Raw genomic sequence first — 14,664 nt, forward strand, 5'->3', positions numbered from 1 at the left:
CTGCATTAGAAATGTTCGATAATCGCAATTACAGCAGGCAACAGCATGTGAGATGTGAGGAGACGCCAACTGTCAGTAAGAGCTGAGAGAAGACTGTCGAAAGCTTTTTTTTTACCATACTCTCCTGCTGTGAGGCCTCGTTCAGCAGGCATTTCTGTAATGAACCGCACCCCTATTGTTCTGTTTACTGGCTTGAAAACAGAACCCTTCCAAATCATAAAGTCAAATCGTTCCGTTCCTGAGTGGGAACGCAGTTGTCTGGGTGACTGAGGGAGCGATGGTGACAAAGGACCCACATTGTCTCACAGCTGGTCTGGCAACTTTCATCAGGATCTGCGCTACTTCTGTCAGGCCTGTGCAGGAGTGACAGAAACAGGCAGGTAAACACCCTGTACAGATACGGCGCTGCCTGCGTCTCCGGCTTAAGCAAGCCCAACGGACAGCGAGGCAGGCTGGGCCACGGGCTGGGAGTAATCTGCTCTCCATCACCGGAAGGCAGCTTTCACCCTCAATGCATCCCTGTTACTGGCGCCAGAAGCTCCCTTTTTATCGCATCCTGCAAATACGTTTGGCCAAAGGAATTAGCATGATATTAAAATCCATGATTAGATACTTACCACCAAGCGCCAGCTGGGCCATAGTACCCTCCGAAAAGGGGAAGACTCGACATCAAGCAGGGCACCCCCCAGGCAGCGAGATGGTACTTTCTGGAACAAAAAAAAGAGAAAAGAATCAGTATAAAAAGGACGAGGAGATTAACTGCGAATGCATTTATGAGACAATATGACACGGGCTCCATAAACGCTGCACCTAGTGCTTTTTATCGTTAAATTACTGACAGGAAATATCCTCGTTAGTGGAGGCAGTGGCTGAAGCACTCTTGCAACTGTGCACAAGCCTGACTCTGCTTGAAATACCTTTTCAGTCTTCACAGATTGTCAGATTGATTTTCCAGCCATCCTTTTATGTGTAAAAATGTTCATCCAGAGCGTCTCCTTGTGATTTCCTGAAGCATCATTTTGTTTGGAATTAAATAATGTCACGGGGGAAAAAAAAGCATATTCAATATGCCAGTTATCCAAAAAAGCTACTGCATATATGCGCACAACAAATTCTGCTGAAAACTACCCATTCAGATACGCTGCAACAATGAAAATTAAGCAATATTCTTTAAGGGACAGATCCCTTCTATTAGGAGGCAATCAGGCTGGTTTTTGATTCAGTGAGAAAAGCGGCCAAGCTCCACTCTTGAATTAAAGAGAGCAGGCACGTTCCGACTCAGGAGCTAGTGTCAGGAAATGAAGGTCCACATCACACCCCATCATTACTCAGACAGGCCGACAGGCACAGAGAGAGAATGAGCCAGAGCTCTGCTATAGTCTTGTCTTTCATGCAGCACGGATTTGCCTTCGCTCTTTTGAAGGCATTAGAGCATGAGCCGAAACATCCCAGGAGAAATTATTTTCAGCCCTGAAGGCAAGAAAGCGTCTCGGATTCTGCCTGCCGCTGCTCATCCTGGAGCGTGCCAGCGCTGCCTCTCGCAGTCGCGGCTCCTCCTCACAGGTAACGGGCGCGCGCGGCTTTCCTTCCCCTTCCCTCTCCGTCCTTGTCCGCCCTACAACAACGCGGGCGGCGGTCGACTTTCAACTTGAGAAAAGACACACACACACAAAAAAAAAAACCAGACAGGGCAGCTCTCCACACGCACATGTGCCATTCGACAAAGGCAATCCCCTTTGAACTCTGGAACCCTTTTTCCTGTTTTTCCCATGTACTTTGCATAGCGGAAAGGGTGAGCAAGATTACAAGGTGAAGTTTTTTAATCTATTCTATACGACCAGGGATTCGTTTGTAGATACCATTGGTTTCGCTTCTTAAAAACCTGTTTCTTTCTATCTGTAAATTACTGTGTCACACGTACGTGCCCATTAAATAACCTTCGCCATGTTATCATGCATCCATTCCCGATAAGGGTCAAGGCAAACAAACCCTACGCTTGAAGCATATGACACAAGGTGAAAACACAGCCTGGACATAAAGCCAATCCATCATGCAGCGCATGTGCTCACACACACACACAGGGACAATTGCGAGACACCAATTTACCTAGCCAGCGTGACTTTGGAAGGGGGCAGGAAACTAGAATACTTGGTGAAAACCAAGACATACGGGGGGGGGGGAGAACTCCACACAGTAAATGCTGCAGGCTGGAAAAGAACGAAAGACCCACGAGCTGTGAGGTGGCAGTGCTGGTGTCTCACTGTGTCACCTGCTGTGAGACTATTGACACAAAATAAGAGTGTTCAAATTTCTGTGTGGATTCAAGGCTGTTTGGAAAACAAGTGACAGGTGTCATAAAGAGGCACATGCGAAATACTGATGTACTACAAAATCACAATTTGAAGATTTGAATGTGCGTCCTTTTCCATTTTTACAGGAATTTAAGCATTCTGTGCACAGGATGTGCCTTATATACAAGTGTTATTTGGATAAGAGTTTTCATACGTGAAAATAAAGAAATAAGGAGTTGTGCCTCTCATGGTACAGTATGCTTTATGACGCATTTTATCTAAGGGTGTGTGCTGTATAAGGGGTGCATACTACCAAAGGCAGATTTAAATTGCTCAGTCATGCACAGAATGCACACAAAGCACTGTGTGCACGTTAAAATCTCCAAATTGTGGTAGTTGTCTTCGGCTTCCCTGATGCCATCTGACAGTAATGCACAGTGCTGGCAGCTGAACCACAGTACACAGCTTGGTTTACTGTTCTATCCTATAGACGTTTTAATTGCCCATTCTCTGTATGCTAGTAACTCAGACATAAGTAGATCTGCCCAATTGTGGTGATGAACTGGAGATTTTTATGCTTTTCACACAAGGCTCACAGCTTTAAGCACAAGTAGTTACTCGGTCTACCATTGCTTACACAGTCCTACTCTTGCGAATGCAGACAGAAATTGGAGACCTCAAAGAATCACACATGTAAAGTCCACACTTACATTCCTCAGCTAAGATTTGTTTCCCTGTTGTAGACTGAATCACCATATACTGATAATGCACAGGGTACAGAGTTATAGATTTTATTTTACGAATACTGCCGAGTATGGGTAGAGACAACTTAATCTGGTACAGTATATTCTGGGAAATCATTCCCTGCTTACAGTTTGACTTGTGTGAAGCCAGTTTGCTGTCCTTTAATTTCATACAGTCACCAGCCTTACTTTCAGACGAATGCACAATTAAAGCCGTCCTCATCCGTACGGTCAACAGTAGCTGACCATGACCTTGCACTTAACCGCACCGCATCTAAAATCTCCTGTCACTGTGCATGTCTTCTTTGCTTGAGACTGATGGGGAAAGACGTCGAAACGTTTGTCACCAGACCCTAGTTCATCTTCCTTTAGAATGGCTGAAGAATTGTGTGACAGAGGGTTTAAAGCTTTGCATGCATCTTCACCCAGTGCGTTTCCTGTGGCGCTCGAGTGCTATTTATAAAAGCGAACAGTTGGCTGATAGGAAGTGACTGCCCCTGCAGCCATGTGAAGAAAGAGTGATCTCCTAATGATCCCTCCACTGCTCCGCGGCGCGAGAGAGCCTGACATGCCCGCGTCAGGGCTGGAAACAAATAAAAATCAGCTGCCGCGCTCGCCCGAGTGGAACCGAGGGGGCAGCGCGGAGCGAGGCCCCGTGGAGCGGAGCTTGGCAGAGCTCCAGGCTCAGAAATCAGCCCGGGGCTCTGCGGGCCTCCCACACTCCGCAGCCCGGCCGAGCGCAGCCCCCGGGCCCGCTGTCTGCAGGAAGCCTCAGGACCCTCGCGGCGCGCAGGCGGGGCAAGTGAGCAATCACACAACCTGCTTCCCGGCAGCGCGCCGCCCTTCGGAACTTCATCTGGCCTGGAGCTGAAGACCCACAGCTGAGCCGTGGCGTCAGACTCGTGACCCTGTCGGCACTTCTCACTGCGGTGACCAATGCGATCATTCTGCCCAAACACACTCCGGGCTTCCCGTCACCCTTCCCTGACTCTGTCCGTGCAGGGCTTGTTTGTTTTTCAAACTTGTAGCGTCATATTTTAACATGCAATAAAAAAAACAACAACAGACAGCTTCATTTCCCCAGTTTCGTATGCAGGTCCCGCATAAAACGAACTGAGCTTTTGCGCTTTTTTTAGATGCAACTGCTTTGAATACTGAAAAAAACAAAAGAAAATAAAATACAAATAGGAGTGGCACTGTTATTGCACTGCACACAACTACAGCAGAAATCAATGTGGTGAATAGTTTATTAATAAAGATGTCGGCCTTTATTTGTCAGGAGCACCTGCCCTGCTTTAGTTCACTGACATTTAAATATTAATCTTAGTTTGCCCAAAAAACTCTCTGGCACTTTAAGAAGAGAAACTAAATCTTTAATCAAATCTACAAAATACTAAGCGCAGACTGTCTACGTGTAAACAAATTGTGAAAGAATAGGTACAATTGTGGTATTTTCAATTATTTAAGTAAAAAAAGTTTTGTGGCTACATTCCATGGCCTTGAACAAAAAATAGGGTTGCAATTTTTATTATTTAAAACTTCAAATAACAAACTTCAACATAACTTCAAAGTGGAGAATGTACTATGTGCATTTTGACCACTTCATTAAATAACATTTGACCACTTCATTAAATAACATTAAATAATAAGGTTAAAATAAATCTGACAGTCAAACATGTTCCATCAGCAGGCTGCAAAAAATGTACCCATCCATTTCCAGCTAGTTACTGGTCATGCACAAAAGTTGAATAATTCAGTACTTTTCAAGAGCTGTCCTGTAGGCTTCAGACCTTTTGAGGCTGACTTTTTTCATTTTCCAATTTTTTAAAAATTGTATTTTTTTTCATTTTCACAATGAAATGATCATTCCCTCTTTAGATTCATTAAATCATTCATTAAAGGATTATCTGCCCCCAGCTACCAGTTCAACAGGTGATATGTTCTTTGATTTTAATCAGCCAATTTTAACCAGCATCTTTTAAAAAAAGTAGTTCAGGTGGACAGCTGCATCAGCATGCGTAGTCTGCAAAGGAACAAGTAATAGGTTTATTCCATGTTGAAAAGAGAAGAGAGAAAACACACACCTGAAGAAGGCTTCACAGCCAAAACTGTTTTCTCTCCTCTTTTCAGCATGGAATAAACCTATCTTTTAAAAAAAAAGCTATATTCTTATTGGTTGTTGGGTTCAGGTGGTTAAACAATAATTACTTTACAATGTATGTCTTGATTTTCAAAGACATGTTTCACATTTAACATATTTCTGCATCTTAACTGGCCATTTAAAACAATCCAAGCAAAACAGAGTTTAGAACAAAGTTCCAGATGTGGCTGGTTTGGTTTTAACATCTGGCCCTCGTATTTTACATCTGCAGATGCCAATCAGTTAAACATCTCTAGATCATCCATAAGTACAAACTGGAACTGTTTTTTCTGGTGAGCAGTGCTTTCACTTCACATCATGTAATCATGACTATATATACGGTGATCATGATTATACAATGTTATCACAGTAACACAGTAATATCCTGTAAAAATGACCCATAATATCCTGTAAAAATGTCTGCATTTTGTATCTTCCCATATAAAAGAAAATGGATTCCTGGCACAGCAAGTTGGCCTCTTAAGCAGCATCTCCTTACTGGCAGAATGTTGCCATCCTTAGTCCTCGTGGCCATCTAGTTTGCCCTTCAATGCCTTATTTACATTATTACTTAATGGATGACACCCACTCATTAAAGGACTGTAAACGACGATGCAAGCACATTATGTGAAAAGGGCACTGTATCAGCCAGTGTTACACAGTGCTTAAAAGGCTGTTGCAATCAACACATCTGCCGCCTAAAATATACAGGCAAAACAATAATGGTCCCTTTCTATCTGCTTACAAGGCTTTTTTTCTTGTTTAACAAATAATATTACTTAAGAACTGTGGCAGATTATGGGCCTCCCAAAATAAGAACTAAGAAGGAGCCTCTAAATGTTTCCCGAGTCATCATGTCCCACCACATTGTCAATGTTCACCGAACACAAGCGTCACGGGTTTTGGAGATACTGTTGTTCGGTCATCGGGTCTGACTCAAAATGGGCTGAAAATAAAATCAAGTGTTGGTGTGCCCCGTTATTTCAGGTTATTCTGGTCATAAAACCTTGAAATAAAATTGTCCAAATACAAAGACAAAAATGATCTAATCAAGTGCTCATATCATTAAAAATACACCAGGAGCCAGACATGAACATGCAAAGCTCCTGCTTAAAATGCAGTGCCACGTTGACAGGCATATGGAGATATTTGATATAGTGTAATGTTTAGATCCTGAACATGAATCTTTCAAGGGCATTGAGACCGAGGCACTTTTCAGCATGCAGAACGCACGTACGACTGCTTTCTCTTTTCACCGCATTCAGAAACAAATGAGGTGTTGCCGTTAAATTTGTCCCTGTAAGTGCACACCTTTTCAAAGCAGCCCCAGGTGCGGACGGCCTGCGGAAGAGAGGCCAATTGAGAAACGGCAGCTCTGCGGCTCCCTGACTGCGATCCGCCCCCCGCGTTACTCTGCTTGGCCTTGTAAATACAGAAATTAGCAGCTGCCAGAGCTGCCACACTCTAAGTGCTGTGTGAAAACCGAAGGTTGTCAGGAAATCAATGTGGCCCGCGCTCCTCCGAGGAGACGGCGGGGTCCGGAGTGGATCAGCGGATTAATGAGCCGCCGCCGTATGCAGGGCTCCAGCCTTCGGGAAGCTGCGCCAATGCCTGTGGGCAGCCCCGGGGACGGCGCGCTGGCGAGCCAGGCAAGCGCGCGGGCAGATGCTGAAGCCTGTACGAGCGGACCGCTGGGGAAAGGCACGGCCCGTCAGACCCCTGCAGGGCCAGCCGCTGAAACGGCCATGTGCAGAGCCAGGACAAAGCAAGCCCTGGCTGATAAGGGCCGGCAGAGGCGAAACGGGCCCCGCGCACAAACGGACACCGTAGTGCACAATTTGGGAGAGGAAAGCCAGCTTTTCTTCCCCTCCAGCACTTGATTTATTCCATCCATTTTATATTTTGCACAAAATCTTTGCTGTGGCTGCCTTCACAAATTAGTTGATTTATCTGCGACATTATTATGGAGATTCTAAGGCTCCCAAGAGCCTCAGCTGAATAAATCTGTGCTCTGTTCTGCAAGCTACCTGCAGTATGCTATCCTCTCCTTCTGGTAGAGGTATATAATTGAAATCATTGCCTGAAGTGAGCCCTTTGAATTAACATTACAGTCGCCTTACACATGCCACATTATTTGATTCCCATAGCATCTCTACGTTTACACACTAAACCAGAGGTCCAGTTTTAAATCGAATATTAAACAAGACAAAACGCTCCAAATGCCTTTTACAACCATATTTGTTAAATGTGCACACTCAACACTTTTTGTGGCTGCCTCCAGATCTGGATGGACTGCAAAGAAACAAATTGGAAGTGAGGATTTGTTAACTGTATGAAACCTTTGCAACCCTGTTTGCACTGCCTATCTTACAACTATATCATAGAAGGTTGATTCTGTGAAGGGATGATTGCAGCTCAGCCCATTAGGCCTTTCAGCTCTTTGGAGACCACTATAGAAATCGAGGGCAGTTCCTGTTTTGAGAAAAAATACAGATGTTTTGAAGGAAGGATCCCAACCTAACCTCACATCCAGAGTGCAGGGCAGAACATCGTGAAGATGTAGGACGAGTGCTTCCTGTTGCCCCTTCAGTCTTTTTCTTTTACCTAAACCTTTACATTTTCATCAGCCTGGCACCGCTGACTGCCAGAGCGACAGTACCTCTGTGAACTGCAAACCGGGTATAACTTGCAGGAGTGTAATTTGAACTCGGCACTAATGTAAACCGTTGTATTCCTCTGGTATGTTTTGTGTGAAATTGCCAGTAGAAAATACTTAACAGACAAATTTGTGGACCAGAGTTTAAAGGTCCAGCCCACACACCAGAAAGAGGAATGCATCGGCCAGTATTTTTGGGGCTCACCCGGCACTGAGGATAAGCGTGTAGGTACAGGGCCTGCGGTACGCGTGTGTACTCTGCAGTGCTATTAGCAGTATGTATCAATATCTCCCTTCCAATGAAGTTCAGTATCGACCAGATAACTACCCTCAGCAGCACTCTGAAGACAATCAATTTGCATGTCAGCCAGCAGTGCTCTGGTTCTAGGAAATCTGAACAACTCCTGTGATGTTATCAGCAAATTTGGTCTTTTTCTACATTTTTTTCTTTTGGTGTTTTGTTTAAAGTAACTGCTCCAAAGATTAATCCCAACAGTGATGCGTCTAGGTAGGTGCAGAACACAATAGGCCCATTCACCACATCACTCTTTAATTTCTTCAACTGCAGTGCCTAAAAATATAGTACCTAAAAATACCTTCCCTGTTTATTTTACGACATGTCAGGTGTATAATTAAGGAGCTGGTCGTAACAAAATTCTTCACTGGAATTGACTGGAAGAGTCATAAACTGGGCGCCTTGGCATATCATAATATTAGTGCATTACGAGAAAACGAGAGCTTCTCAGTCCACTGGAGAGAAAAGTGATTAGTTAAATGGCTCAAAACTGAAAGTGAAATATTTTCTCTCAATCAGACAGCTCTTTTAAAGTGGCTATTTGCGCTACTCACTCATAACAGAATGTGGTATTCTAGCTTCATGCTTACAGCTGTGTCTTTCTCTCTCATCTTTCCTAAATCTAAAACCTAAATCTGATCAGTGTGGGCTTTAAAACTACAAAGAACACTTTTCCCAGAAAAGGGGATATGTCAATTTAATTGAGATTTTGGAAGAATTCTGAAAGACCTAACAAAAGATTTTCTTCAATTCTTTTCTTCTACTTTTGCTTGTTAGTAAAAACTCCTAAAAATTTGTTTTCTGGATCCAGAGGTACTGTAGGAGCAATTATTACTTCTACTGAAAGTTCAACACAAACAGCACATTTTTGTGCCATGAGTGTCTTCCATTTAATAAAATCATGAACCATTTCTTTGAGAATGTGCTGCTGGTGAGTTAGTCAGATGGTTTTTGCACACACTAATTGTCAGAACACAGCTAACCATCCAGCAGGAGCATCTGATTTCACAGAAGTACAATACTACTGTGTAAAGCACGGCCGGGTGGGAAAATGCAGCTACCGTGTAATACAGACAGTTTCATACAACACTCATACTAGAAAATGTCACCTAAAAACACAGTCATTTGAAACGCATTTCAAGTTTTCTATTGAATTTCAATCAAAGTCAGATGATTGTAGGTAAACCAATGAATTGTGGATAGTTCTCTTGTATGATTTTTTACATCAATGCATAAACCTCAAGTTCAATTACTGAATTACTAAAACAGCAAAATCAGCAAAACAACAATTATTAGATGGAAAACTGTCATGGCACAAAAATGTGCTGTTTGCATTGAGCTTCCGGCAGACATACACACATGAATCTACACCTGAAACTTTGCTGTATGGCTTGAAAAGTGTGTTTGGGCACATGGTAAGACGAGCTCTGCTCATATACAATGGCCTCCCCGTAAGGTGTGCTTTGAGAAGCAGAGGCGACTGAAAGGACACCTCACTGCTGGTTTACTCTTGTAATTTCCTCCCCTTTCCTTTCCTCATTCTGCCGCTATTGAGCCGCAAACAAATTCAGGAACGTCAGCAAGATCAAGAGATATGGGAACAGACAGAACTTCTGCAGAAAATGACCCATTTTTTACTCCCGGCAGAAAAGCCTGTCCTCAGCGGTGATACGCGACAGCGAAGCCACAGTGTTCACAGAGCAGCCACAGCCGCAGGGAAACCACAAAACACCAGGCCAGCACCCGTCGGCACAGAGCAGGATGTTTTCACCACTCTGCTCTTTCCCAGCGAACTGTGTGCTATACACCTCTGCGCACCAACAAGAGGGAAGGGGATGAGTGAGCTTCGTGGTGCTTTAGCACGGTTTTTACCCTCATCCTCTTTACCTCAGGCCCGTTCCCACGTGCTTCCAACAATTCCCTAACTCCCCTGTGTGTGCGTTGTGTGTGAAGTGTGCGCACGGGAGTGCAGTGTGGCAATAAAATAAAAGGAAGAAGTTTTTGTGTCGCTTTAGCACGGTTTTTACCCTGATCCTCTTTACCTCAAGCCCTTTTCCACACGTTTCCAACAATTCCCTAACTCCCCTGTGTGTGTGTGTGAAGTGTGCACGCAGGAGTGCAGTGTGGCAATAAAATCCATTAGCATTTGCACTCTCGTGTTTCCCAATCCTCCGGTGTGTCACCTGTTTCTGATACCACACAATACTCCCTTGTAGAGCCACTGGAACGAACACACATAATCATTAATCTTCAGGGAGCTTGAGGCAGTAGATGAAGGGGGCTTTGCAGGCAGGTGTAATTTCATCATCTTCAGTTATTCATTTAACAGATGGTCTCATTTTTATTATAAATCAGAAAAGAAGCATTTTTGGGAAGCTGTCACTGTAAATGGGTTTTATGTAGCAGTCTAACATCCTGCACAACAACAAGAAACCCATGGCTTTGTGAAATATGTTATCTGCTGGCACACTGTGCCTGTGCGTATAAGGCATTAGAATGAAACCAAATGTAAAAGAAAATAAAATGGTTGCAGGTTTTGTCATAACAGTTCTTTGAAAATATAGATGGATATATTACACACACATGCAGAGGAGCACAGATAAGCCAATGCACGGGTGAAAACAGGACGGGTATTAATGTAATACTAGTAAAAAAACAGTGCATCCTTATTCAGTTAAGCTCTACAACATACGACGCTACAGTAGCCCCCCCTGCCTACCCTGCCAATAACTACAGCTTCTCTGCAGGAGGTCTCTCAAAGCCTCTTGAAGAAACGAGACAGCGCAGGGAGACAGGATGCTCCTGCCGAGAGGGGTACCCAAGGGCACCACGGCACTGCGTCTCCAACTGTGCCGCGCAGATCTGAACGCAGCGATTGGAAGGGATTTGAAATTATTGGTGAATGAATGTGCAGCTACCAAGGGAAGCTTAAACACAAAGAGCAGTTCTCTTTCCTGTAATCTGCTTGTGTTACACTAGCGGTGCGGGGCGCAGACGGGGGCTGGCTTCTCGCCGAAGGAAGGAAAACATCAAATCGCACCTTTCAGCTCCGGCAGCTTCCTTCGCTACAGGCGAACGCCGAGGGGGCTGGCCGGCTCCGCCAGGGCTGACAGCAGCCGGCCTCCTGGAACAAAAGTGGTTCTGCTGCACGAGCAAATAGGCCCCCGCGCGCTTTGTGCTCAGATGCACGCTGGCAAAAACAAAGGCCCATTGTCCAGTTGCTCTGGGTTTTTGTGCAGAATTTCCTTTTTACGCTGCCCCACCCTAAGCAAATTATGAGTCACAAAGCGCCTTCAGGAAAAGATGCGGGGGAATGAGGTACTGTCAGAGCAAAAGGAAAGGGACCAGATTGTGCACCTCACACACAGCCTATCGACAAAGACGGGACTTCAGACTTATCTAACCATTATGCTGTCTGTTTTATTTCAAATCAATACATCACTTCAAAGGGGAACATTGATCGGAAGTAGATCAAGCCACTTCATACTCCAGTCCTGCATACACACCGAAGCTAAATATTTCTGTGAGCAACATCCTTTACAATTTTCGACTTTTCCGCATCCCATTCCAGCAAAGCATGTCATGACTCATTAACATCTGTGGAGCCGCAGTGTCATTCAGTGAAGGCCTCTAGATTTTTCCTGAAGCGAAGGTCTCAGCTTAAGCTGAATTTTAGTCTTCCTTTCAGACTGACGGAACCACCTGAAGGCAACACATGAAGTTTTCTTTAAGTAGGTATTACTGAATTTCCCAGCCACGTGAACTTTGTGTAGGAACAAGCCAACGCACGAAGAGCCTCATCGTCTTTTAAATTTGTTTTGCATGCAAAACAACCTCACGTTATAGCAACGGACGGAGAATGTCCCTAGTTGACTGAAAGCAGAAACAAGAAAAAAAGAGACCTGCTTTTTAAAGGAGGAGTGAACCTCTTCTTGTGGTTTCGAAAACGCAGGCAACACAGAAAAAGCATTTCCTGTTTTGCAAGCTGTGTGAGGGGCACGCTTTGTACAAAACATGTCCTCAAGCAACTCTCTCCCGGTTCTGTAATTGCTGCTGTAGGAAGCTGCGGCACACTGCAAAGACTGCTAACCTAGACGCAGTGACACAGATCACAGCCACCAGGTTGCAAAGACTCTCACTTAGGACGCTCTAACATCTGTTTTAGCTACGGCCTCTTTTTAAAAATGGCCTCTGGTAACAGATGCACACAGAGGAGCTGTTAATTCTGTAGCTGCTGCTGCTGCTGCACGCTGCTTTTTAAAGCTGTCACAAGCCCAATACAAACAACCTACTGCTGACAGACAGTCACAAGCTGCTGCTCTGCTAAAGCTAGCTGCTGACGGCACTAGTGATCATTTAAGGTAAGACCTTTCTGTCAAAAGTAGAGCTAGAGAGAGGCTGAATTCTTGTCGCTGAGCTGCCTTCCAGCGCCCTAAAAAAGAGTGTCCTCTCTTTTACAAAGGAATACAAAGCATGCCCCTTCCCTGAAGGCCCCCAGCCAGCACCCCCACAAAGTGTGCGATTGAGGGGAGACAACCACATTAATCTGAACAAGTGTTTCTTCCTCATCCTGGTCATTGTTGTATTCCTATAAAAAACATCCCAGTCAGACAGAAATGACAATGTTACAGCGCAAAACATTTGAAGTGCCGTAGTTTGTAATCTGTATCACAAGCAGATTAGTCGATTGATATTTTTTATTTAAAGCAACCACACTACAGCTGTTTTTTACATCGGTGCAGTGATATTTAACATTTTTTTTCGCCCCTGAACTATCGGAGAATCCCGGCTGAGGCTGCCCTGTACACCACTGACCCAGCGCCACAGAGAAGCTGAAAAAATAATCAGACGTTATCTCCTGACAGGAGCCCCTGCCAGCTGACGAATTCTCCCGAGTGAAATTGGAAATGCAGCTGTTTCCAGGAGAGCCGCGACTGCCTCTGTATAAATAAGCAGCAGGGGCTGCGAGACAATCTGAAACGCGCGTCTGCCGGCCTCAGTGGGACTGCGGGTTATACCTTTCTCTGCTAGACCCGCAGCGCGAGAGCAGTACTGCCCACACAGCTCGGCAAGCTCCACCAGCACAGCGCGCATCTTTCTCCCCACTAACGTTTCAGTGCTTCAAACCACAACACGCTGGCGTTCGGCGGATGACTTCCCTCAGAATACGTCTCAGCCCATTATTAGTTTTATTGCATTCTATACTACTCTGCATATACTGTGACTAAGTGGTTGATGTCACTGACGTCCAAAGAAACATTTATGTGTCCATAAATAAAATGAATAACTGCAGGACTTCAGTGTATCTGTACGGCTGATGCATTTTAAGTGGAACTGAAGGAAAAGGGAAGACACTGGGTAATTATTTTCTTTTTATTAACATGTCCTTGAAAACAATGTTCTTTTTTAACTGTTCCACATCGTAAGATATCAATTTAAGATCCGAACTATGTCATACTGCTGTTTCACACTTCATCCCAAACAATGTCTCCTGTGAGCTCTGAACTGAAGGCATCTGTTCTACTGTTCTCACGATCACTGTTTAACACACAGAAAAACCTGTTTCTGCCCCAGAAGTGCCTGTAAGGCAGTGCACTTAGAAATTACCCTTTTCCCCTCGAAATCTGAGGAAATGACACATCATTAATGCGCACTTTTGTTAGTAACAGAGGATATACAACACACCTGACTCTGCAGATTGATGACTTCAGAGTGGCGTTTCAGGTTACCGGACAGACAATAATGACCAAAGTGGTTTAGGGGTTATAAGGTGGAGAACATGATTTATTTTGCTGCTTGTTCCCAATCTTTAGCAGCCAAATTGAGTTTCACTGTTTTTAGGAGAATGCCAAAACCCTTTCTAGTCAGGTGCAAGCTAAGAAAGCTGAGAACAGATGAGCCCAGCACTAGACCTGAGCGAACATGCGGCCAGCTCATACAGCTTTCAACTATTTTTTTTAACCAAACTGAGCTCTTTCCAAATCCCCACGTGAAAGCTCATCGGTGTGCAGGGTAAAAAAAAAACAAAAATCAAGCAGCAGCAAAACAATTTATCACCATTTGGCAGCATAAAGCATTACGACGAACCCTGCCAGCACTTTTTAAATGCGACTCGTATTCCTTTATTCATTTTAAAAAGACGTTTTAATTAAAATAATTTATAATCTTCAGGTGTTCACGGCACGGGCACGCGGAATCGAGCCCGCCCAGCCCCGTGTGAACGGTAGCGGGAGAGCTCAGCACGAGCAGGGGAGAACCTGATGGTGGAATTCCATGTGGTGCTCATTACAAGGAGGGGCCTGGCTGGGAAACGCTCTGGGCCACAATAGGACTAAAAATGTTTTTTTTAAAAACTGCGTGGGGGCTCAGCCAGCACAGCGCCGTAATGAGCCCAAGCATCTCCAGTCCTGTGATTTGCACAGGAGGCTAAGCGCTGACACAGGGCGTTTGATCCTACACCGACGCACAGCTGAGAGATTCTCTGAACAGAAGCAGACTGGCACAGCTTATTGCAAACGCAGCCTGAAAAAGAGAGAAGA

The 14,664-nt window shown here is 44.6% G+C and overlaps 1 protein-coding gene across 4 annotated transcripts in view; it reads right to left on the reverse strand.

Moving 5' to 3' along the window:
* The window catches only part of LOC148835847 (uncharacterized), a 150,131-nt gene that overhangs the window by 70,913 nt on the left and 64,554 nt on the right, over positions 1-14,664 (reverse strand). For all 4 annotated transcript variants that reach the window (XM_088913250.1, XM_088913254.1, XM_088913251.1 and 1 more), the window contains one exon: positions 618-707. In XM_088913250.1, the coding sequence (XP_088769376.1) occupies positions 618-707 (90 nt within the window). The remainder of the gene's footprint in view (positions 1-617; positions 708-14,664) is intronic.

The sequence above is a fragment of the Atractosteus spatula genome, chromosome 4, assembly GCF_055471065.1.
Source record: "Atractosteus spatula isolate fAtrSpa1 chromosome 4, fAtrSpa1.hap1, whole genome shotgun sequence".
NCBI classification, from domain to species: domain Eukaryota; kingdom Metazoa; phylum Chordata; class Actinopteri; order Semionotiformes; family Lepisosteidae; genus Atractosteus; species Atractosteus spatula.